Genomic DNA, 25,417 nt, shown 5'->3' with positions numbered 1-25,417 from the left:
GATACAAAGTCAAAGCCCTCCGTCACAGTCTACTGTAGTATTCTACTGAAAGTAGACATTCACTAAGCATTTTTTAAACTGGTCATTCTTTTCCAGGTAATGGAGACTATACAGTGGCTCTCAGACTTTTTTTATAAGCTTCGGTTATCCACGTTGGACTTTAAAAGTTTTGGTTTATTCTCAAAATGGAGTCCTTACATGGCAGATATGAAGACACTCTTGGGCTACCTTGTAAAAAGACTGCTTGACTCAGAAATGGCCTGCTTGGCCCAAGATCCATCTGCCAGCAGCAAAACAGGTAATATGCCTTTAGTGCAACATGGAGCTTAGGTGTTCTGACCTTCCATTAGAAGAGACTTGAATAGACACATTAAGAGATTTAAAACTTGGTGATAAATCTGTATATCTGAGTGTCATGAAGAAGAAATAGGAAATACAGAGTACAAGTGTGAACCCATATATGTGTCATACCTATATTCACTTACCACTGGGTGCTTGCTTCAGCTTGTTTCTGCTTCTCCTTTGTAAGGTGAAGTACAAAGAGATAGGTTTCAGTCTCCAATTCTTTCTTCCTATTATTTATCTCATTAAGAGTGTTTAAGTTTTTATTTTTTAAAAATGCGTGTTTTAAATTTTCCATGACGTGTTATAATAAAACTTCTTCAATTTAAGGAATTTCATTGCAGCAAATGAAAACTGAAACATGTTTAGTTATATTAAATATGTTGTTTGTATATCACCATAGGTTTATGAATATACAGATGATAAGAAGATTTTCTATATAGTTATCAATGATCTTGACAAAGGGTGGACTTGTTTCTTCTTTTTCTTAATTGAAGTATAGTTGATGTACAATATTATATAAGTAACAGGTGTATAATATAGTGATTCACAATTTTTAAAGGTTGTACTCCATTTATAGTTATTATAAAATATTGGCTATATTCCCTGTGTTGCACAGTATATCTCTGTAGCTTATTTTATACCTAATAGTTTGTACCTCTTAATCCCCTACCCTTATATTGCCCCTCCCCCTTCCCTCTCCCCACTGGTAACCACTAGTTTGTTCCCTATATCTGTGAGTCTGCTTCTTTTTTGTTATATTCACTAGTTTATTTTTTAGATTCCACATATAAGTGGTATCATATAGTATTTGTCTTTCTCAGTCTGACTTATTTCACTTAGCATAATGCCCTCCAAACCCTCCATATGTTGCTGCATATGGAAAATTTTCATTCTTTTTTATTGTGTGTATACGTGTGTGTGTGTGTGTGTGTGTGTGTGTATGCCACATCTTCTTTATCCATTCATCTGTTGATGGACACCTAGGTTGCTTCCATATCTTGGCAATTTTAAAAAATGCTGCTATGAACATTGGGGTGCATAATATCTTTTCGAATTAGTGCTTTTGTTTTTTTTTGGATATACACTCAGGAGTGGAATAGCTGGATCATATGGTAGTTCTGTTTTTAGTTTTTTGAGAAACCTCCATACTGTTTTCCACAGTGGCTGCACCAATTTACATTCCCACCAACAGTGTACAAGGGTTCCCTTTTCTTCACATCTTCGCCAACATTTGGTATTTGTGTTCTTTTTGCTGATAGCCATTGTGACAGGTGTGAGGTGATATCTCATTGTGGTTTTGATTTGCATTTCCCTGATGACTAGCAGTGTTGAGCATTTTTTCATGTGCCTGTTGGCCATCTCCATTTGATGGGCTTGTTTCTTGTCTCTAAAAATTTTGCTTTGTTTTAGTGCTAAGATCCCTACATTCAGTAATCGTCCAGCTCTTTAAGCCATGGATACTGGTTTTAGAGGACAATGAAAGGTAAATAGTTTTTCTGATATTCAAATTTCTTTGAAATTTATAGACTTAAAGTTCTGATGGTGTTTTGGTCCAGCTGATGATTCACAGATTTGATTTTAAATTTAGAGAACGCTTCTTTACAAAGTAAACTTAAGACATTTTCTGTTTGTGGAATTGTTAGTCTGATTGATCAAAGCTATTGATTTTGAAGCAAAACTGGACACTCATTTCCAGTTTTCCACAATAAAGAAGTTGAATGAGGTTGGTATTTAATTTCAGAAAAACGGATGTTGTTCTCCTGAATTAGGTTTTGATAATATAACACTGCAAAATATGAGGCTAACTTGATTTTACCTAGGTAAACCTAGTATCAGTTATTTTTTGGAACTAAGTTGGCTTTCAAATTACTGGGTGGGAATTGCTCTTTTAACGTGAACTCTGCAACTAAATGAAAGCATTATTTCACAAGCATTTAAAACAGAAGTGTTGAGCTGTCCGAATGCAAAGAGTTGCCTTACGAGTCTTTTTTCCTCTAAAAGCATACAAACAAAAGGTGGATGTCCAGAGTTCTGTAAGAATTACACAGTATATATCACAGTATTTAAAGTGTTTTCATAAGTATGAATTAATCTGATCCTGAGATTCAGAAAACTTGAATGTCTTGCTCAAATCCCACAGCTGGTGAGGGCTAGACTGGGACCAGGGTAGAGCTTTGACCCCCATGTCCAGATTGTTTGTATCATCCAGGCTGCTTCAAGAGCCCATTGAGGAAAACAGAAAAAGTTCTGGGTCTTTGCTTTTCCCAGAGGGCTATCCTTAGACAATCCACAAGCTTCAGGATTTTGTGGTGACCGTGAGACTGCTTACCATAATTTAGGCTTCCTGTCTATTTCCAAGAAGAACTAATGGAATTTATTTTTATATTGAACTTTCTATACCAGATTCAGAAACTAAAAATTTCATATAAAGAGTTTTTCCTTTGGTTATTTCCTCTCTGTTCATTTTTGACCATCTCTTTTTACATGACTTTTCACCCCCCATGCTTTAGGTAGAGAAAACTGTCTTCTAAGGCATTTGAAATGTAACCAAGATACACAAGGGATGGGTTTACGGGCATAAATTGGATGTGTTGTAAAAGGTGTTAATTTAATAGTTATTGAGATAGCACACTTCTGAAACTTAATTACATTGGAATAAAGGTTAGGAAGGAAAGTAAATAAAATTATATGATTGATATTAAAAGCTACAATTCACCTCCAGGAATTTACAGTCTTTAAAGTGCTCTAAATATGTCTTAGGGCTACATAACACAGTTTTCTAGAACTTAGGCAAACCCCAGACTCTGGGACGTACAGTAATTTAATCATAGTGTTTGCTTTCTAAGTGTGTGTTTCTTTTATTTAAAGCAGCCAACGACATTACCCCTGGCTGGAGAGTGATGCTGTGGTGGCCTCAAGCATCGTGCAGTTGTTCACTGATTGCATTGACTCATTGCACGAAAGTTTTAAAGGTAGGAAGATATTATATCATGTCTCTGGTTAGTTTTCACTTTTCCTTAAGTAATTCAGTTAATCTTTTTCCTCTGCTTTTCTACTTTATTTACTTTTACTTTATTTGTAGGCTGTCATCTTTGACCAAAGAAAGGTCACCCATACAATTATTTAGTGTGAAGTGTGTAACTTATCATCTTTTTCGGGAGATAGTGCTGAGCGTCATCAGTTATGGCTTTCTCTTTTCAAATATTGTCTTTCCCCCATGGTGACCCTCATTCTATCTTCTGTGACTTTTCACTTTTTTGGTGTGTTTTCTTCTGCTTCATTTTGGGCAAATTCTTTTTTTTTTTTGCCACACGGAGTGGATTGTGGGATCTTAGTTCCCCAACCAGGGATTGAACCCGCACCCTCAGCAGTGAAAGTGCAGAGTCCTAACCACTGGACTGCTAGGAAATTCCCCTGGGCAAATTCTTGAGATCTCTCTTCCAGCTTACTCCATTCCATCTCTTCAGCTATGTCTAGTCTGCTTTAAAAAAAAATCCATTGAATTTTTCATTTCAGTTTCTAGAAGTAATGTTTGTTTATACAATTTATCCAGATACTTTTAAAAAATATTTATTTATTTTTTTAAAAAATTATTTATATATTTATTTTTGATTGTGTTGGGTCTTCATTGCTGCCCGCGGTCTTTCTCTAGTTGCGGCAAGCAGGGGCTACTCTTCATTGTGGTGCACGGGCTTCTCATTGTGGTGGCTCATCTTTGTTGTGGAGCACAGGCTCTAGGCGTGTGGGCTTCAGTAGTTGTAGCACACAGGCTCAGTAGTTGTGGCTTGCAGGCTTAGTTGCTCCGCGGCATGTGGGATCTACTCGGACCAGGGCTCGAACCCCTGTCCCCTGCATTGGCATGTGGATTCTTAACCACTGCGCCACCAGGGAAGTCCCTATCCAGATCCTTTTTGATAGCATCTTCTTTCTTTAATTTAAAATTTCAATTTTTATTATTTTAAAATGTTTAAACATACTTCCTTTCCTTTATGAGCTGTATGCAGTAATTCCATCATCTCAAGTTTCTGTTCGGGGGTGGCTCATGCTTCTATTTGATGTTCCTTCAGAGGCTTGTTTCCTTGTGTATTTTGTAATTTTCTATTGTGAGCCCATATTTAGAGAGACTTTATCTGTGAAAATTCCATGAGGACTAGGATGAGGGTGTATGCCTCTAGAGAAGATCTGCATTTGTTGCCATTTGGCTCTGTGTAATTCCTTGGCTTTGGGTTTCTCACACTACACAGATACATGAAATCAAACCCCATACTCAATTATCACAATCAGCTTTCTTGCCTCCCTGACTCCCAGTCCAGGCTAAGGCAGAGAAGATCCGTTCCCCTCCCCCCTTATCTGCCCTTTCAGTGAGAGTGTAGCCCTTAGAAGATCTTGTTTTCTGTTTCCTTGTGCTGTTGAAAACCCCACATAAGCAAACAGCCCCAGGGCAACTGAGGCTTCCGCATCAGTTTAATACTCTGCTTTCCTAGTCTCTCTGCTTCTGACCTCTTTTCTTCCCCTGAATGTATGTAGCTGTGCATTTTCCGAGTTGTTGTATTTTACTTAGTGTATCTAAATGTTTTGTATTGGGAGGCTTGTAAGGATATTAGGTCCACCCCACCCAGATTCTTGCAAGAGCCTCCTAACCTTCCTATCTCATTTCTGTTCCTGCCTTTTTACTAGATTGATTTTCCAAAAATTCTGTTTGTATGCTATTATATTCTTATTCAGAAACTTTTAAATGTAATAATGTTTTAGCTCAGCATTCAGATGTGTCTGGCTCAGAGCACTTCAACAGGATGTGATGGTTTTTTTATGGAAGCATTCCATTCAGCCATACTGTTCCATTCACTGTTCCCTAAGAGTCCTTGGATCTTCCCTCTGCCACTTCTTTGCTTATGCTGATTCCACTACCTGGATGAAGCCTCGGGCCCTTTATATTCTCCTGCATATCTGTTCATGTGCATACATTTCTCTCCTGCCTCTAAACCTTTATAGCACATTGTTGCAGTTTGAATCCTTGGGAAGCAGACGCCATGATGGAGCCAGAATGCTGAGATTTATTTGGGATAATGCCTGTGAAAATAAGAGGGAGAGGAATAAGGGTGCGCAAGGAAAGCCTTCAGACCCTGGTGCAGGCCTAACACCCGTGAAAGGAGGGTAGGAAGAGTCTCAGCCTGCAGGGCGGCTCTGAGAAAGTATTGGCCGGCTGGTTAGGGAGTTCTAGAGCGAAGATTCTTTTTTGAGGATCCTACCTTGGGCGGAAGCAGCCAGGTCTGTGCTTAGTTGTTGGCTGAGGGCTACCTGGGAGGAGGATGGCCTCCACTCTGGTGCTAAAGGTGCTGTGCTCTGATCTGTGGCAAGTTCTGTTTGAAGGGAGATCTGAGTGGTGCACCCCCGTGGCTACCATGTGTTTATGTGGCACTGAGTCCTGGAGTTAACAATATGTCATCCAGTATTTTATATACAATATATATAGTAGATAACATATCAGATAATAGACTATATATTATAATAATATGTATAAATATATATAGCAATAATATATGTGTTATAATATAAAACAATATATCATCCAATATTTTATATATATACAAAAATTGACTTTTTTTTAGTGTAGTTTTAGGTTCACAGCAAAACTGAGCAGAAAGCACAGAGTTTCCGTATACCCTTTCCTCCCTGCTCCGCATGCATAGCCCCCTCCCCACCCACTATCACCATCCCCCACCAGAGTGGTACATTTGTTATAGCCGATGAACCTACACTGACACATTATTACCCAAAGTCCATAGTTTACATTAGGATTCATGCTGGGGCTTGTACATTCTCTGGGTTTGGATAAATGTATAATGATGTGTGTCTACAGAGTATCATACAAAGTAGTAACAGTATCATACAGAGTAGTTTCATACAGTATCATACAGAGTAAGTTTCATACAGTATCATACAGAGTAGTTTCATACAGTATCATACAGAGTAGTTTCATACAGTATCATACAGAGTAGTTTCACTGCCCTATATATCCTCTGTGCTCTGTCTATTCATCCCTCCCCCACCCCAGCCTTTGGCAACCACTGATTTCTTTTACTTTCTGCATAGTCTTAGCTTTTCTAGAATATCATGTAGTTAGAATCATTCAATATGCAGCTTTCCAGATGGGCTTCTTTCGCTTAGTATATGCACTTAGGTTCCTCCATGTCTTTCATGACTTGATACCTAATTTCTTTTTAGTGCTGAATAATATACCGTTGTCTCGATGTACCTCATGCAGCGGGTTTTTTTTTTTTAATATTTATTTATTTATTTGGCTGCATCGGGTCTTAGTTGCACCACGCAGTATCTTTTGTTGTGGTGCGCGGGCTTCTCTAGTTGAGGCGCACGGGCTCCAGAGCACACGGGCTCAGTAGCTGCGGTGCTCATGGGCTCTCTAGTTGTGGTGCACGGGCTCTAGAGCACACGGGCTTCATTCCTCTGCAGTTGCCCCGCGGCATGGGGGATCTTAGTTCCCTGACCAGGGATCGAACCCACGTCCCCTGATTGGAAGGTGGATTCTTTACCACGTACCACCAGGGAAGTCCCCATTTAGTATTTTTAATTGACCTTTTACATATCTGATCTCCTCTTTGTTCCCCCTCCCCCCCCCGCCCCCGTTACAAGATATAAACTCTAGGCACAGAAACATTCTTCTTTTTATCTCTCCCCAACCCAAGACTTAGGACAGTGCCGAACTCTGAGTGTCTACTTGATAAAAGTATTTGTTCAGTGAGTAACACATGAAATCCTAATAGCACTCAGTTTTTTTTTTTTTTTTCTCTTTTTGGAAAGGTAGACTTCTAGCTGCGTATTCTCATCCACAACATATTTATAGTGAGACAAATATTTCAGCATACAATTATTGTCACGAAGGCTATTATTTAGTTTCTTAGTATAAAGGGGCAGGCACTCTCACAGGCCTGTGTATATCAAATAAAAAAGTGGCCTAGGAATAGGAGAGTACACAGATAACATTAAGAATTGGCAGCTCAATTCAGAGAGAGGAAACAGAAGAACTGTGCACAGCAAGATGTAGTATTAAATTATAGCCTTTTAGTGAGATCGTCTGATTCAGCTCTCTGTTTTTACTGATGAGAAAAAATGAGGATCTGAAAGCAAAATGAATTCATCTGAGGTCACAGAACTTATTTGTGTCTGGGCTGGGACTAGAGACGCTCGGTCTGGTCCTAAGAGATTACCTCCTAGACATCTTCTCCTGCGTATCCACCCTAATTTAAACAAAGCTATCTTTTTTATCCATATTTAAACAAATGCTGCTCTTCACCCCTGTCTTAAAAGGTTGTTAAAAACATACGTTACTGTTTCATGAGGACTGGGGATTGAGGGCACAGGAATGTTAGCAGTCATAAGTCCACTTATCGTGTGTTGATGCTCATTAGTCATTTTTCAAAAGTCAGTGTTGAGAAACTCCCATCAGGTTTCTGCTCTCGTTGTATGTGGCTCTCTCTTCTTTGACCAAATTCCATTCCTTTGCTTAGAACCAGAAAGTCTGAAAAAATCTGTTTCAGACTAGATGCTCCTGAGGGCACTAAAGTAATTGATACTCGTGAGGATAGTACTGAGTGATTCAGGTCACAGAAGAGTGTGAAATTTGTCTTAGAGTGTCACTCACTTACTTGAGTGACAGTTAACAGTCTAGTCTTACTGCACCAAGGGTTAAGATTTAGTCATTTGGAACATTTCCTTTTTTTTTTTTTTAATAAATTTATTTATTTAGGCTGTGTTGGGTCTTCGTTGATGTGCGTGAGCTTTCTGTACTTGTGGCGAGTGGGGGCTACTCTTTGTTGTGGCGCATGGGCTTCTCACTGCGGTGGTTTCTCTCCTTGAGGAGCACGGGCTCTAGGCGTGTGGGCTTCAGTAGTTGTGGCTCGCGGGCTCCAGAGCGCAGGCTCAGTAGTTGTGGCGCACTTGCTTAGTTGCTCCGCGGCATGTGAGATATTCCCGGACCAGGGATTGAACCTGTGTCTCCTGCACTGGCAGGCGGATTCTTTTTTTTTTTTGCGGCATGCAGGCCTCTCACTGTTGTGGCCTCTCCCGTTGCGGAGCACAGGCTCCAGACACACAGGCTCAGCGGCCATGGCTCACGGGCCCAGCCGCTCCGCGGCATGTGGGATCCTCCCAGACTGGGGCACAAACCCATGTCCCCTGCATCGGCAGGCGGACTCTCAACCACTGCACCACCAGGGAAGCCCGGCAGGTGGATTCTTAACCACTGCGCCACCAGGGAAGTCCCTGGAACATTTCCTTTTGAGGAACATTCGATTTCTCCAAGGTGCCAAATGAATGAGGTGTCAAGTGCATGAGACTGAATTTATGCTGAAGGCAGCAGACTGAAGGGATGCCTAGAGTTGGTTGTGGTTGTGGAAGTGTATTTGAGTTAAAAAGTCATATATTTAGGAGTTTTAGAGAAAAACTGTTCACGCCTGCTATCTCCCTCACAGCAGCTGCTCTTTCCAGTTGCCCTAGTGAGTAAATTACCATTCTTTATTATTGCTCTGCCATCACTTTTTTCCCTGGTATGTGAAAATCTTTGAAACTGGGTAATGATTGAGAACGTTAGGTTTGTAGACTTTCAGTTCAAATTTGTGTTTTGTGTTCGTTTACTTGTTTTAAAGATAAACCAAAAGGTCTTAAGCTATATTTTCTTTTTCAATTTTAGATAAGCTCTTGCCCGGTGATGACGGAGCCCTTCGGTTACACCTGATACATTATTGTGAAGCATGTACAGCACCCAAAATGCCAGAGTTCATTCTGTATGCTTTTCACAGTGCCTACCAGAAACTCCCGTGGAGGGACCTGCATCCTGACCAGATGCTCATGGAGGCCTTCTTCAAGGTAGGCCCTTTACTCTCTATGTCACAGCCTGGCTTCTTGGTAGCAACCTGTTCACCGTGGGTTTCAGGCCCAGTTGCAGTGGGTGACAATGTGGACCCTGCCCGAATTCTGTATCGCCCAGACAGTGCTTGTGTAAGGCAGCGTCCTATGGACATCATTTCACTGTGTTAGTAGATGACCGGACAGCATTTACAGAAAACCCAGAGAAAGATTTTTGTCTGGAACATGACAGTCGTCCCCTAGATTTCGGTGATATTATCATGTAAATACATAGTTTAATCACTTTGTCACACTCAGTCTTGGCGTTTCTGTGAATGCATGTTTTTCTAGGATAGTATCATTAAAACTGCTTCTTGTTAAATGTTCTTTTAAAGTAGAATGTAAATCGGTACTCAAACCATTAGTTTCTTTAAGCAGTTATGTAAGGGGATATTAGGTTGTAGGAGACAGAAGTACATTGTAACAACCAGTAATGCATCATAATCATATAAACGACCTGAAATGGCCTGGAAAAAGTCCCAATAAGTGGGCGGAGTTTTTGCAGTAGAAGCAATAGTTACAGAAAACAGGTACAGTAGTGTCACTTGCATACCAGTCAGGCATTTCTGTTGTTCTTAAGTTTTTGTTTTAAAAAACCCTTTAATCTTGTCTTAGCTTTTTATGATCATTTCAGTTTATTTGTTCATAGTCACCAGTCATTTGTGTTTACTCATAACCTAATTCACATTTATTATTGAGACACTTTAAGTGCTTTTCTTTAAAAAAAATTATTATTTATTGGTTTATTTTTGGCTGTGTTGGGTCTTCGTTGCTGTGTGTGGGCTTTCTCCAGTTGATGCGAGCGGGGGCTACTCTTCATTGTGGTGCACGGGCTTCTCATTGCAGTGGCTTCTCTTGTTGCAGAGCACGGGCTCTAGGCGCGCGGTCTTCAGTAGTTGTGGTGCACGGGCTTAGTTGCTCCGCGGCATGTGGGATCTTCCTGGACCAGGGCTCGAACCTGTGTCTCCTGCATTGGCAGGTGGATTCCCAACCACTGAGCCACCAGGGAAGCCCCTAAGTGCTTTAATTACTGCAGATCCCTAGTTATTTATGACAATTAGTAAAATGTACTGCAGTCTTTTAGTGCTGTAAGTGGAGATCCCACCCACTGCTGCTCTTGTCAGCCACTCCTCTGTAGCTGAGCTCTAAGGAAAGCTGAGGACAGTCATCTTAGTGAAATACAAAGTTAAGAATGATTTTATAGCTAGGTTTAGCCTATGAGCCAGGCACAAAGTAGGTATTCATCATCATTATGAATATGGAATTGAACCTTTGTTTAAAGAGCTGTAAGAGAGCGTTTAAGTAACAGCGCAGCTTTAGCTATATGACAGATTAAATAGATTGGTCTATAAAGGGATGCTATAGACTTTGTATCTCTAGGAGTTTTAGTCTAATGATAGATAACTTTGCCCGGCCCAGAAGCTGGGAAACTTTCAGTTCCATGAGTCTTGCTGGCATAGTAAAATATGTTTGTGAGGGGGTCGAGGGTGAAGATAGAGAACAAATTATAAAGGAGAATGAAGAATCATTTTCTAAAAGGGAAAATGAGCAAATAGCATGATATAATGATGGTACTAATTGGAAGACATGAATCATCAAATTCCACTGATTGCGATTTTATAAATGGAGTTGAGCTTTTTAATCTTCTTTTTAAAGGAAAAATTTATAGCTAGCCATGTTTTATTTTAAACAGACTTGAAATAGGCTTATAAGAGATAACTTTGATATTGATTATATACTTTAAAATACATTTGCCCCCCATCCCCGCTATATTTTAAATGGAATAATTAAACATTATGTAGTCATCAAAAATTATAAAGACTAATGATATGGGGATATATTTATAACATAACATTACACTAAAAAAGCCATATAAAATTATATATGCTAATATAGTAGGTCTCAAAGTATGGTCCTAGGGCCAGCAACATCAGTACCACCTGGGAACTTGTTAGGAAGACAAATTCCTGCTCCTACTCCAGATACAGGACATTAAAAATTCTATGGGTACCCCCCAACCCCCATCCCACGCAAGTCCTCCAGGTGGTTCTGATGCATGCTCGGCTTTGGGAACCAGTGACTAGTAGATATATCACCTTTGTCTTTCCCAGCGCATTTGAGGACTGTGGTAGGCTCCCTCGAGCACCAGTGACTCACTGTGGCAGGGATTTGCCACCCTGGCTGTAGCTAGGGAAGATCATCCCTTTCCTGTTAAGAATTAGTGGAATAGGGACTTCCCTGGTGGCACAGTGGTTAAGAATCGCCTGCCAATGCACAGGACACAGGTTCGATCCCTGGTCTGGGAATATCCCACATGCTGCGGAGCAGCTGAGCCCATGCTCCACAACTACTGAGCCAGCGCTCTAGAGCCCACGAGCCACAGCTACTGAGCCTGCGTGCCACAGCTACTGAAGCCTGTGCACCTAGAGCCCGTGCTCTGCAACAAGAGAAGACATTGCAATGAGAAGCCCATGCACTGCGATGAAGAGTAGCCCCTGCTCACCGCAACTAGAGAAAGCCCACACGGAGCCACAAAGACCCAACGCAGCCAAAAACAAAAATAAATAAAGTAAATTAAAAAAAAAAGTAGTGGAATAAATAATGAACTCCAAACAAGCTGAAAGTTGTGCCATACATTGAACATGGAAGGAAAAACGTTATAATCTAAATCTCTGAGGGCTGAAGGGTTATGAATGATTTTTATAATCTGGGAAAAAAGTATAATTTAAAAGATATATAATTTAAAAAACATTGATTTCTATACATTTTTAGGATACATAGCTAAAAACATTGTTTCCTTTTAGGTGGAACGAGGAAGCCCCAAGAGCTGCTTCTTGTTTTTGGGGTCTGTCCTCTGTGAAGTCAACTGGGTCAGTGTGCTCTCTGATGCCTGGAATCCCAGTCCCCACCCAGAGACCCGGAGCATGATTGTCTGCCTCCTTTTCATGATGATTTTATTGGCAAAGGAAGATCAACTGGTGGATCAAACAGTAAGTTTGGAGAGCCTGTGATAAAGACTTGGCAAGGCTCTCTAGATCCTCACTCTGTATGAAGTTGTGGTTTTTAAGTTGTTCCCCTCGTGCCTCTTTCAGTGTGAATATATGCATGGCATACGGGATGTGCCTTCAACTAGGTGTCTGATTTTCTTATATAGTTCATAGTCTAAGGGAACCACACCAAATATAAAAATCAATTTCAATTTATATCTCCTTAATTGCTTGTTCTACCACCAGATCATAGAGTTCCTTTGAAAATCGGGTTCTGAATACCTATAAATCTTAATGTGTTTTGCCAAAACTTTGGTTATTACTTTCACGAGTTCTCCTAACTTGAGCAGATACTTATTTGACTTCTTAACTCTTCTCTGCTCATCATAGGCCATGTTAGTGGTCACTCCATAGACTAGGTAGAGATGCATATTTCTGGAAAAAATAGGAGCTCTGGAACTAAAGGAATGTGTGTTTCAATTTTAGGATTCTCCTCTACTTACTCTCCTTGGACAGACAAGCTCACTCTCGTGGCATCTTGTGGATATTGTGTCATATCAGAGTGTGCTAGGTTATTTCAGCAGCCATTACCAGCCATCCATCATCCTGGCAAAAGAATCTTCTGCTGAGTTAATTGTGAAGCTCCTAAAAGTGTCTGCAGGTCTTTCCGTTCCTACTGACAGCCAGAAACATCTTGTAAGTTAAGTGGGTCCTTTAGAAGGCAGAGCGTTCTTCAGGGCTGGTAGTAGTGTAAGTGCTACTGAGGACTGTCTCGAATCCTGCGATGGCTCAATAGAAAAAGTTGGAGAATGTATATCATTTTGGCCTCTTGGGTCTTTCAGTTTCATTTATTTCTTCTGGTAAGCCTTTACCTACTAGCAGTGTCACATGCTAACAAGAGGTGAAAAGGATTGAGGGCCGACAGTGAGCTGTGGGTTTATTGATTTGAATGTCATTGGCAGCAGAATGGCAGCAAGTTATGAGCATGAGTTTGAGGTCTGACAAACTCAAATCCCCAACTCACTGCCATTCTGACCTTGGTTTTCTCACCTGAATTGGAAATAATAATACCTTGCCTTCAAAGTGTTGTGAGGATTAGATCAGAAAATGAACATAAAAGTTTTTGGAAAAGTTCCTGGCAAGCACTTAGTGTGTAGTTAATGTTGTTATTAATGTAGTAAAAACTACTACTGGGATTTGGGAGAACATGGGTTCTGGTCTAAGTATTACCAAAGATTTTTATTTCCCCAACACAGGGTCTGTCCTCATATGACTCACTGCTCTGTCCTCTTCCAGTGCAGTGCTGTGCTCCCAGGGAATATCCAGTTGACTGACACTGCATGCATGGATTCATTTGAATGATCCTTTTTTTATTGTCAGGATGCAGTTCCAAAATGCCGAGCCTTCACTCATCAGATGGTACAATTCCTCAGCTCCCTGGAACAAAATGGAAAAATCACGTTAGCAGTCCTTGAACAGGAAATGTGTAAGCTCTTGGATGATATCATTGTTTTTAAACCACCTGGTAAGTGACTATGGTGGAGTCATGTATTCACTCAGTAAATGAATTCCTGCTGTGTATAAGGCATCTTGAGATCAGGAAGATGGTCGGGACACTGTCATTCCCGTTTACAGAGAAGCAGTGGTCAGAGAGATGACGGGACCATAGGGACACTTGTCATCTCAGCACTGGTGGGGGTGGGTGGCATGAATGGTAAGCACTTGAGGCGTAGACACTGTCAGTTGCTGGTGTGGGGTTAACTGGACTGAGGGCTAAGTTAGATGACTAGATATAATGATTAGGAGATAACCAGAGACCATCCATCGAGCAGCGTTCCTGGATGTTTTAGCTCCTAACTGGGGGGGCACTTCAGAATCACCTGTAGGCTTGTAAAGAAACTTCATATGAGAACTTGTGCTCCTAGCAGTTTGGTGGACTGGACATCCTGATTGCCTCTCCTGCTGAAAATAACTAAGGATGCTGGATAAAATGTTTTTAAGAAGCCAAAAATTAAACTTATTGACAAGGTGGCAGAAAGTCTCAGAAGTCAGAAACTAAGTAAAAAGAGGAACACATAAAAGTAGATGGAGTACTGAGGCTGGCTTTTACCTTGAAGGCTTTTGCTGACACTCCTTAGATTAGGGGAGATGATAAAGCCCAGGGCCTGCCTAAGATGGGGCCTGAAAGGACCTCCCGTGCGTTACCACACAGGATGGCATACTCAGGGTAAGGATGAGTTAGACATGAACCTGCCCTGAGAAAGGAAGACAACAATCCTTAGATTCATTAAATCCAGCAAATCCCAAGCAGGGTAGATAGAAAGAAATTCACCCCTGTACATACTGTAGTGAAACTGCAGAAGCACGGGGGACAAAGGAACAACATTCAACATTTACAAGGACAGCCGGCTTCTCATTGGCAACAGAGGAAGCTGTAAGATAGTGGAACAACACCTTCAATGGGCTGTGAGGAGATGACTTGTGTAACCTGGGATTGTAAACTAAGAACAACCGTCTTTCGAGGATGAGGATGAAATAAAGATGTTTTCCTTGAAACCTGAGCGTGTTTGTCCCAGTGGACATCACTACGGGAAATACTAAAGAAAGCATGTTCTTTAGGTAGAAGTAGAGTGATCACAAGTGAAAGGCTTGAATTGCAAGAAGGAAAAGTAAGCAGAGAAAGTAGTGAAATGTGGGTAAATATAAACAAAAACTGCCTATGTAAAACTACAGTAATCATCATTTAGGGATTTAAAAAGCAAAAGCTAACATTAAATTATATGACCACAGATATACGTAAGTTAAGAAAGAGGTTGACTTAAAAGCATTCTAAGGTTTTAATATTGTTTGAGGGGGGTCAAGAGGTTGATTACATTTATGTCTTCATAGAATATGAATGGTAAAAAATCTAAGCAATTCACCAAAAGAATAGAAATAAAATATGTAAGTTCTAAGTTAGTAGAAGGAGATAAGATTGGCTAGGACTTCCCTGGTGGCACAGTGGTTAAGAATCCACCTGCCAATGCAGGGGACACGGGTTTGATCCTTGGTCCAGGGAGATCCCACATGCTGCGGAGCAGCTAAGCCCATGTGCCACAACTACTGAGCCTGTGCTCTAGAGCCCGCGAGCCACAACTACTGAGCCCACATGCCACAACTACTGAAGCCTGTGCACCTAGAAACCATGCTCTGCAGCAAGAGAGGCCACCACAATGAGAAGCCCATGCACCACAATGAAGAGTAGCCCCCGCTCTCTGCAACTAGAGAAAGCCCGCACACAGCAACGAAGACCCAATGCAGCCAAAAAAAAAAAAAAGGATTGGCCAAATTTTGTTCAATCCAAAGAAAGCAAGAAATGTGGAAAAGGTAAGAAAAATAGCCAAAATAAAAACGTAAAATTTAAATATATCGGTAAATGTAAATGGACTGATGCTCAGGTTAAAAGATGAAGATTGTCAGACTGGATTAATAATCAACAAAATCCAGTTTTTTATATATTTATTTTTTAAAATTTTATTTTAGTTGTGGCATACAGACTTAGTTGCTCCGCGGCCTGTGGGATCCTCCCGGTCCAGGGCTCGAACCTGTGTCCCCTGCACTGGCAGGCGGATTCCCAGCCACTGCACCACAAGGGAAGCCCCAACATCCAGTTTTAAGCTGTTTATAAGAAGTATATCTAAAGCATAGGATATAGAAAGCTTTCTACAAGGCAGTCACATTAGATATTAAAATAGAAAGATGGTACAGCTGTATCAGTATGAGACAGGTAGGACTGTAAGGCAGAAAGCATTACCAAGCCAGACAATCTCCTGTGTGTGTTCCTGCCCTGAAGTTGCATGAAAAACACATATATACATAAAAAACACATATTACTTACATAAATAAATAAGAAAAAAGCATTATTAAAAATGAAGAGAGTCGTTGGAAATTGATAAAAGGTTCAATTCACCAGGAAGAAAATGCATAAGGGGAAAACTGACAGAACTAGGAAGAGAAATGTCAATTTTGCTCACAGTGAGGGATTTTGACCCATGTCTCGCAGTAACTGATGGATCAGGTAGACAGAAAATCAGTAAGACTATAGGATGTCTGAATAGCACAGCTGGATGTAATGAGTATGTAGAGAATAATATACCCTGTAAGTGCAGAATGCACACTGTATCAGTCTCACATTGAACAGTTAAGAAACAACCCATTACTAGGGTTAAAGCACATCTCAATCAATCCCAAAGGACTGGTATCAGATAGACCACATATTCTAACCACAGTGCAATGAACTTAAAAATCAGTAACAAAATATAACCAGGAGGGAAAAAACTATACATTGGAAATTAAGAAGCAAACTTTTAAATAACTGATGACCAAAGGAACAATAACAACAGAAATTTAAAATAGAACTGAATTAAAAAAACAGAGCATCAAAACTTGTGGGATTCAGCTAAAGTGAAACTTAATTTCATGGCCTTAAATGTTTATATTAAAATTTCTAAAAGCTGAAAATTAGATAAACACTGAGCTTAAGAAATTATAAAAAGAACCACAAAATATAACCAAAATTTGCTTAGAAAGAAAGAGATAATAAAGAGAAGATAAATAGGAGGAGACTAAGGGTGAACAATGAAACTGGTAAATGTATAGGAAAATCTAAATGAAATCTGACTCTATAAAACAGTAATAGTAATGTGTTGTTGGGTTATGGTAACAGTAGGGAAGGTAATAGGAAATTAGCATTGTCTGGGAACCAGTTAACATCAGACTTTGAAAAATCAAGAATGCATGTTGTAATTTGTAAGATAACCACTATGAAAATGTTAAAAGAATATTTGAAGAGAGAAAAAGGAATGTAGAATTGGAGGGACAAATTGGAAGCATATAGTAAGATAGTAGATTTAGACCCACTCACATCAGTAATTACATTAAATATGAATGACTAAGATTGTCACACTGGATAAAATAAGGAAGAAAAAGACAATCCAGTAAAAAAAATGAACAAGACCCTTAAATTGACATTCTACAAAAGAGAATATTCAAATAACCAATAAACATATGAAAACATGCTAAACCTTGTTAATATTTAGGGAAATGCAAATTAAGAACTTGATGGCATACTCTCACATCCACCAGAATAGCTAAAATTAAAAAGTTTTCAATACCAAATGTTGGTGAGGATGTGGAACAGTGTTAACTCTCATGTACTGCTGATCACAGAGTAAATTGGTACAACCATTTTTAAACGTTTGACATCATCTACTAGTTTGCATATCCCTCGGCTTGGGATATGCAAACTAGTTAAAAAAAGAAGAAGAATTAGCAGGCAATACTGGAGAAATTGATTTAGAGTTGGTCGTATGTAACTGGGCCATGAAGATTGAATAATAGCCAGGCAAAGGAGTGAAGGGCGTTCTAGAAAGATCTTAATCAGAAGAGTGATGGGATCAGTTCTGGTTTTTAAGAACAACATTTGTTGGCTGTGTTGATGATGAATGGGAAGGGGAGAGGCTGCGATCTATTAAGAGGCTTATTGCAATCATTTTTTGTTCCCATGAATCATAACTAAAAAATAGATTAAAATCGCTGTTCACAGATGCAAACTGTTATATATAGAATGGATAAACAACAAGGTCCTACTCTATAGTACAGGGAACTAAATTCAATATCCCGTGGCAAACCATAATGGAAAAGAATATGAAAAAAATGTATATATATATATGTATATATGTATAACTGAGTTACTTTGCTGTATAGCAGTAATTAACACAACATTATAAATCAACTGTACTTCAATAACAAAATAAAATTTTTTTTTTAAATCAGAAAAAAATTTATTCACCTGGAATTCAGAGATAAGGCCTTTATTACCAATAATATTTATACATAAAAAAGTAGATCCACAAACATATAATGCTTAAAAAATTCCTTGCTTGATAATCAGTAGATCTTATGATAACATTAAGTTAGGGTTTATTGTACACTGTGCAAGTGGGTGAATTTGGTTTGATGGGTGTGATAAGACCTCCCCACTCGCATTGACATAAATAACAAAGCCTGGAGGTGAGAAAGCCACAATTCTATTCCCTTAAAACAATGAACCCAACTCAAGGAGAATTAGAAATAGTTGGCAAAAATTATGCCTGATGAAGGGAATTCCCTGGCTGTCCAGTGGCTAAGACCCTGCAGTTTGACTGCCGAGGGCCGCGGGTTCAATCCCTGGTTGGGAAACTAAGATCCCGCAAGCTGCACAGCACAGCCAAAAAAGAAAAAAACAAATAAAAATAGTGTACAATTCAAAAATTATGCCTGATGAATAGTTTTCTCAACACACCCTCAGTGAAAAATATTTTCTATTCTTGGATGTGAAGAAGGAATCTACCTCAGTCACTTATTTGCAGTTCTCTTTTAAAATGAATTTGCTCTTTTTCTTGTGTTGTATTCTTTTTTTCACTTTTAATATTTTGGAAAGACCCAGTCTGTCCATTTTTCTTATTTAAAAAATACAGAAATAAAAGAGCTGCTGTTAGGAGTCTGTAAAAAGGTTTTTACTTTCCTTTTATATTTAGTTTTAAATAGTAGCCTTCATTCTGTGTAAATCATTCTAGAATTATTTACAACTTTGGCATTGGTAGGGGTGGAGGTACTGTTTCTAGTTTACCAAATGACTCCTGAGATCTATGTATTTTGTCTATTTATTAAAGTATCGCTTGGCCACATGTTGTAACCAAGGATCTTGCAGTAGTTCCTGCTTTGCTCTTACAAAGTATGTATGTGCCACATCCTATCCTTAAAAGCTAAACACAGAAGGATTTTCCTTCTGGCCCCTGGAGAGCAGCTAGCTTGAAGCACCATTGTTCCCTTTATCACATTCACATCGTCATACCAGCAGCCTTTTGCAAACATGTTGGCTATGTTCCCCTTCAGATCTGGACAGCCAGGCCCACCACATGGCCCTCAGCAGCCTCTTTATGGAAGTCCTAATGATGATGAACAATGCGACTATCCCAACAGCAGAGTTCCTCCGAGGCAGTATCCAGACCTGGATTGGGCAGAAAGTGCATGGGCTGGTGGTTCTGCCCCTGTTAACAGCTGCCTGCCAGAGCCTGGCTTCCGTCCGCCACATGGCTGAGACGACGGAAGCCTGCATCACTGCTTACTTCAAAGAGGGTAAGAGGACCGTCATGTCAGGCTCTCAGTAGACCCATCTTTTCCAAGAAAGATTAAAGCTTTGTCTGAAGGAGATGCCTTTCCAGACCCTTCCTGTTGAGGGATTGTACTGTTCTAATATCTCTGTAAATGTTGTTGATGTTTCAGAATATAGTTTGTTTTTTTCATAAAGATGTGCAGTTAGCATGAGAAATTTTGGCCCATGTTGGTACCATCATGTTTCAAGAGAGGGAACCTCTAATTCATTTTATGTGGGCTTTGGAGTGTCAGACCAATCCTTTTATGGTAGGCAAATTGTGTATGTCATAGGCCTAGTCATAGTCCTAAAAACAAATGCTATATACCAGAATCTTTATAATAATGATCCACTGTATTAATTTTCTCTATTTTGTCACTTGTTAAAGATTTTGATATGTCCTCTTATTGCATTTTGTCATGTGTTCTAAACTATTACGGAGTTCTCTTCCCACCTCCCCTCCCGCCCCCCACTCCCGCTTTGTCTTCTTATTTCCTACCTCTAAACTCTCAGATTCTGGAAACAGCCTGATCTGGTTAAAAAGAATTCCTCAGAGCAGTACTTCTCGACTCTGTTACCCAGATATACGTCATAGTGCACACAATAGGGGAGAACGAAGGGTACTGGAGTGAGAATGCTAGGAAGTGCCTGCAAGCTGCCCATGCCCTTTCTTAACAACACGTGAATAATCCATGTTCCCATGTCCCCCTGTGGAAGGTGCTATGTGTGTCACCACGTCACCCTGCTCCCATTCCTCCCAAAATAATTGAGAACCATTAGGATAACACTCTTGCTCCAAGTTTATTTACTGTTTGTTGCTAAAATTAAATTTGTTTTTTTAATTTGTGAAACATTTTCAAGAATTTCTGTCAAGATATGAGTCAAACTAAACTTTGATAATTAAAAAATGCTTATGAAGGATAGAGTAATAATAATACCCCTTGGAAAAGCATAAGTATTCATAACATACTTAAAAATGGTATTAGGTAAAGTTAAAATTCTTAGATAACTGGGAGAGGCGGTGTCTACATGTGATTTTAATGATCATAATATGGTGAAAGAGGTGATTTATGAAAATGCAGCCATGATACCTGACTTCATTGTACCCTCTGCACTGGCAGCCAGGACAAAGGCATTTAGAGTGAGGGCCTCCAGTCCAAGCCATGAGGCATTGTCAGGCCCTCCAGGGTCAATGTGAGTGGTGTTTTCTCGACATGAAGCTTTTAAAGTGAAAAGGTTCATTAGGTAGTTAAATAGTTTGATTCTTGCTCTTACCTTTCTCTACCTCTTGGTGTTCTTTTCTTAGGCTCCCTCAATCAGAATTTAGGTTGGGGCCCCATTCTGGTGTCCCTTCAAGTTCCCGAGCTCACCATTGAAGAGTTTCTGCAGGAGTGCCTGTCCCTCGGCAGCTACTTGACTCTCTATGTCTATTTGCTTCAGTGTCTAAATAGTGAGCAGACGCTAAGGAACGAAATGAAGGTGCTGCTTCTCTTAAGCCAGTGGTTGGAACAGGTGTATCCAAGGTATATTAGCCCTCCGGTTGCCTACAGCCGACCCATGGGATTGGGATAGCTTGAATTTGGGTTTAAGTTAATGTCCATTTAAGTGCACAGACCCAAGTGATACATAAGAAACAAACAAGGTTATGAGGTACAGTGACACCTATTTTAGATTTTCCTTGCATGGGCTGATTTTCTGAGCAGGCTTTTTATTTCCTAAAACAGGTATTTTGAAGCACCACCTTTAGCTTCCGTATCCGTTAAGTAGGGGCAACGTTTACCTCACTTGATTAAGTGAAAGGACATCGAGCTCATATATGCTGTCTGGCATGTAGAAGGGGCAATAAATGTCAGCTGTTCCTTTATTGTCCAAATACTTTATTAACAGCATTACCTGTCAGCCTAAGCTTTTAAAGTACTAAATGTCCCTTACACTTAAAACTGACGTGTGGACTTTCAGTTAAATGAGAGTGGGAAGAATCTACTCTGAATCTGATTTTCCTCCCCCACTCCCCCCAGCTCTGTGCAGGAAGAAGCAAAGCTGTTTTTGTGGTGGCACCAAGTCCTGCAGCTGTCCCTGGTTCAGACCGAGCAGAATGACTCGGTCTTGACGGAGTCTGTCATTCGAATTCTGCTCACACTTCAGGCCCGTCAGAGCCTGCTGGCCGAGGAGAGGCTCAGTTCAGGGATCCTCAGGGCAATTGGGCTGGGCCGGAAGTCGCCCTTGTCTAACAGGTGAGGAAGCACCTGCTCTTGCTTTTCTAAACCGGCCACAGACACCTGCACATACCTAGGGGGTGCGATACTTGGTAGATTTTCTATTTAGGAGCTGAGCTAGGGTCCTCCCAGAGATTAAGAAGAAAACAATCAGAGCCTGATTACATCTTTACATTTTAAAAAGGGTGTTTATTTTTTCCGTTTTAAAACAACTTTTATGTTCAAAGACTTTTTTTAGCAGTATCTCATTGTATCTTGACTTGGTAACCTGACCACACTACACATTGCTTTTTGTCTTTGAGCCAGTGACGGTGTGCAAGTTTAGGTTAAAATACCCCGGTCAGCTGCTTCACTGCCAGCACTTTGTCAGGGAAACCCAGGTTCCATGAGGGACTTGGTCTAGCAGAATTGTTAAGTCAAGATGAGTGGAAGTTAACTGATTAGAAGGATAAGTAATGAGAAATACATTCAAGTTTTTGTTGCTAAAAATTCCAAGGTGTGAAAGAATTTGCGACTAGCCCCAGTTTATCTCCTAAGACTATCTGCATCATGGTTTTCTTTTAAAGGCCTTATCTGGTTTGAAAGGAATTCTTACTATTCTGATGTCAGCATTCTTATGGAATAGCCTGCTGCAACTTTGGGAGCCACCCAATCCAAACCAGTTAACATCGTACTCCTTTGTGGTAGAATTTAGCAGGACTGTGTGATTTGATTCACTTAAATTGTAAAATACACATCACATAAAATTATCACGCTAACCCTTTTAAAATATACAATTCAGGGACTTCCCTGGCAGTCCAGTGGTTAAGACTCTGCGCTTGCACTGCAGGGGGTATGGGTTCGTTCCCTAGTCGGGGACCTAAGATCCCGCATGCCGTGTGGCGTGGCCAGAAAAAAAAAAGATAAAATGTACAGTTCAGTGGTGTTTAGTACATTCACAGTGTTGTTGCAACCATCACCACTGTTTTGTTCCAGAACATTTTTTTCATCCCAAAAGGAAATCCTGTAGCTACTAAGCAATCACTCCCTCTTCCCCTCTTCCCCACGTCTCTGGCAACCACTGATGGATTCCTGACTTTATGTATATCCTGTTCTGGGCATCTCATGTAAATGGAATCACATAATACGTGGCCTCTTGTGTCTGGCTTCTTTCACTTACCGTAAAGTTTCAAGGCTCATCCATATTTTAGCATGCACTGGTACTTATTTCCTTCTTATGATTGAATAATATTCCATTGTATGGACACACCACATTTTGTTTTTCCATTCATCAGTTGATAGACATTTGGATTGTATCCACTCTTTGGCTATTGTGAATAGTGCTGCTGTGAAAGTTATTTACAAGTTTTTGTTAGAACACCTGTTTTCGGTTCTTTTGGAATTGTTAGGTCACATGGTTACTCTATATTTAACTTCTTGAGGAACTGCCAAACTGTTCTCCATAGCACCTGCACCATTTTTAACATTCCCACCAGCCGTGGCTGAGAGTTCCAGTTATTCTGTATCTTTGCCAACACTTTGATTCCTGAGACTGAATTATGTTTTCATTGTTTGGGTGGTGATAATGGAAGGGCAGATAAAGACTCCTTGATCATATTTACAGTTTTCCTGAAGAGGCTAACAACAACAGTAGGTCTGGAGATGTGTTCATCTTATTTTCTAACAGAAAATATGGTATTTATTTTAAAATGCTTACTTTAATAGTCATTTACTTCTTCTAATCCCTCCCCAACACTTAAGGTTCCGAGTGGCTGCCCGAGCCATGGCTGCCTTTCTTTCAGTTCAGGTTCCTGCCAAGGATCAGATCCGTTTGAAGCCGGGCTCTGAATTACATCTGACCCTGAAAGCTCAGCAGGTCAGTAAAAAGCTTTGTGGTTAAGGGCTAGAAGTTTTCCACAGGAGGAGGGAGGTGGCACCTGTACTCTTTACACGTGATGACCTGGTGATGATGACCTGGTGGGCTCTACTAACTGGAAAATGGTTAACGCATGTATCTGCCTCAGATTTTAAACCAGTTTTTGTAGGCACTTGCCCAGAGCCCTGTTACTAACCTTGTAGAAGAAGCAAGGCCATGGGCAAGCCAATCTAGGATCGAATTTGGTTCTGATGACATGACTGTGTGCTGACCCGTCACAAGCTGGGGCTGGGGACAGGCACAGAAGATGAGACTACAGTTGAGACCAATAGAGGTTAGCTAGGCTTTAACTTGGAGCCAAGGCGGTGGTTCTGTTTTGTGAGTCTGTGGGTTGACCAGTGTTGGCTGACATGGACAAAATGGTAGCTGTGAAAAATAGTCTGTTCTAAAAACATGGAAGGCTACATGGCAGTGGTCCCCCATTCCCATAACTATTTTCACCCATAAACAGGCTGGCCAGGTACAAAGGTATATAATATAAAATGATGGCTGGCATTCTTGAGTGCTTACTGCATGCCAGGCACTGTTATAAGTTTTAACTCACTTGATGTTAACGAGTTAAAATTTTAACTCTTCTAATTCTCATAACAACCCTATACAATACGAACTTTTGTTATCCTGGTTTTGTGGATGAGGAAATGGAGACAGAAGGAGACTAAGTAATTTGTCCCAAATCACACAGCCCCTGAGGGCCGGGGCTGGGATTCACTGGGCCTGTCCGGGTCCAGTGTCACGCTCTTGTTGCTCTGCAGTACCGTCTCTGTACACAGTAAATGCTTAGATCCCTCAGCTCTTGTCTTTTGCGGCATTGTCATGTCTAAGCCAGCCGTGTACAGTGTGATATCGTGGTATTAAGAGCAAAGGTGAAGCGAAAAAATCAGCAGGTTCTTCACAGGCATCTTGGTTTTTACAGTACCCGATACTTGTCACCGGCTGATTAGACAACCACCATTTGCATCCCTAATGTCATCTAAGAGCCGTCACAAGTGGGCAGATGAGTGTCCCAGGGGGCGGTTGTGAAGTCAGTGCCCTGCATTTCAGGCTGCATTTGAGAAGTCTGCTCTCCTGTGCCCACCAGCACCTGGAGCATAGCTTTGCTTTAGCTGCGGCCGGCAGGTCGCCCAGGCCTTGCCAGCCTTTGCCGGCCTTCCTTTAGACTTAAGTGATGACATACTTGTCATCAGGGCTTTCAGACTGGAAAGAAGTCAACTTTGTATAAAATGATTATTCTTAGGCAAACTGTCAAAGTAGACTGTTCTTTTTACAAAAGAAAGGGGAGAGAGAGAAAGAGAGAGACATATGGACGCTATGGTTAGTGGGAGTGCCTGTTCCCACTGATTCTTGTTCTTAGATTGACTCTGTTCATACAGCAGTTAGCTTGGTACCAAAATCCCTTCCACTGTTGATTTTCAACCCCAAAACTTCTGTCTTAAACCACTTGGTAATTTATTTCTAAGCTGCCTGTTCATTTACTATCCTCAAAAAATCTTCTCCCTCCTCATTTACTGAGCCAAGCAAATTCCATCTTTTAGTCTCTATCCTCTAGTGCAGTGGTCCCCATAAATGAGAGAGGCAGGAGAGTGGCACTTCACAGTTCACACTCAGAATGCTCGGGGTGGGTGAGCTCGTATAGCTGAAAAACAAAACTCCCTACCCCCCAAGAACCGTTGTTCTGATTTTTGTTTGTTTTCTCTAAATACAGTCTTTTTCTCTTCTCTTCTCCCAGTATGAAGGGAGGAAAAATTAAAATTATGGAAGTAAAGAATGTTTTTCTTTCTTTATTCCCGAAGAGAAGCATGGGAATAAGTCAATTCTGTTGGGCGGAAGCCAGAGGAACTTGATCTGTCTGTTGTGTTTG

At 40.5% G+C, this 25,417-nt stretch overlaps 1 protein-coding gene across 2 annotated transcripts in view; it reads left to right on the top strand.

Moving 5' to 3' along the window:
• The window catches only part of EPG5 (ectopic P-granules 5 autophagy tethering factor), a 129,080-nt gene that overhangs the window by 98,226 nt on the left and 5,437 nt on the right, over positions 1–25,417 (top strand). The window contains exons 33-43 of one of the 2 annotated variants that reach the window (XM_081253339.1): positions 97–298; positions 1,756–1,828; positions 3,217–3,317; positions 9,053–9,228; positions 12,072–12,257; positions 12,741–12,950; positions 13,635–13,779; positions 19,170–19,412; positions 20,735–20,951; positions 21,447–21,662; positions 23,385–23,499. In XM_081253339.1, the coding sequence (XP_081109465.1) occupies positions 97–298; positions 1,756–1,828; positions 3,217–3,317; positions 9,053–9,228; positions 12,072–12,257; positions 12,741–12,950; positions 13,635–13,779; positions 19,170–19,412; positions 20,735–20,951; positions 21,447–21,662; positions 23,385–23,499 (1,884 nt within the window). Of the gene's footprint in view, positions 1–96; positions 299–1,755; positions 1,829–3,213; positions 3,318–9,052; positions 9,229–12,071; positions 12,258–12,740; positions 12,951–13,634; positions 13,780–19,169; positions 19,413–20,734; positions 20,952–21,446; positions 21,663–23,384; positions 23,500–25,417 lie in introns of both variants that reach the window. The other variant, XM_081253338.1, reaches the window with a different exon arrangement.

This window comes from Mesoplodon bidens (assembly GCF_964165515.1).
Source record: "Mesoplodon bidens genome assembly, chromosome: 13".
Classification (NCBI taxonomy): Eukaryota; Metazoa; Chordata; class Mammalia; order Artiodactyla; family Ziphiidae; genus Mesoplodon; species Mesoplodon bidens.
This window is presented reverse-complemented; position numbering and strand designations above follow the sequence as displayed.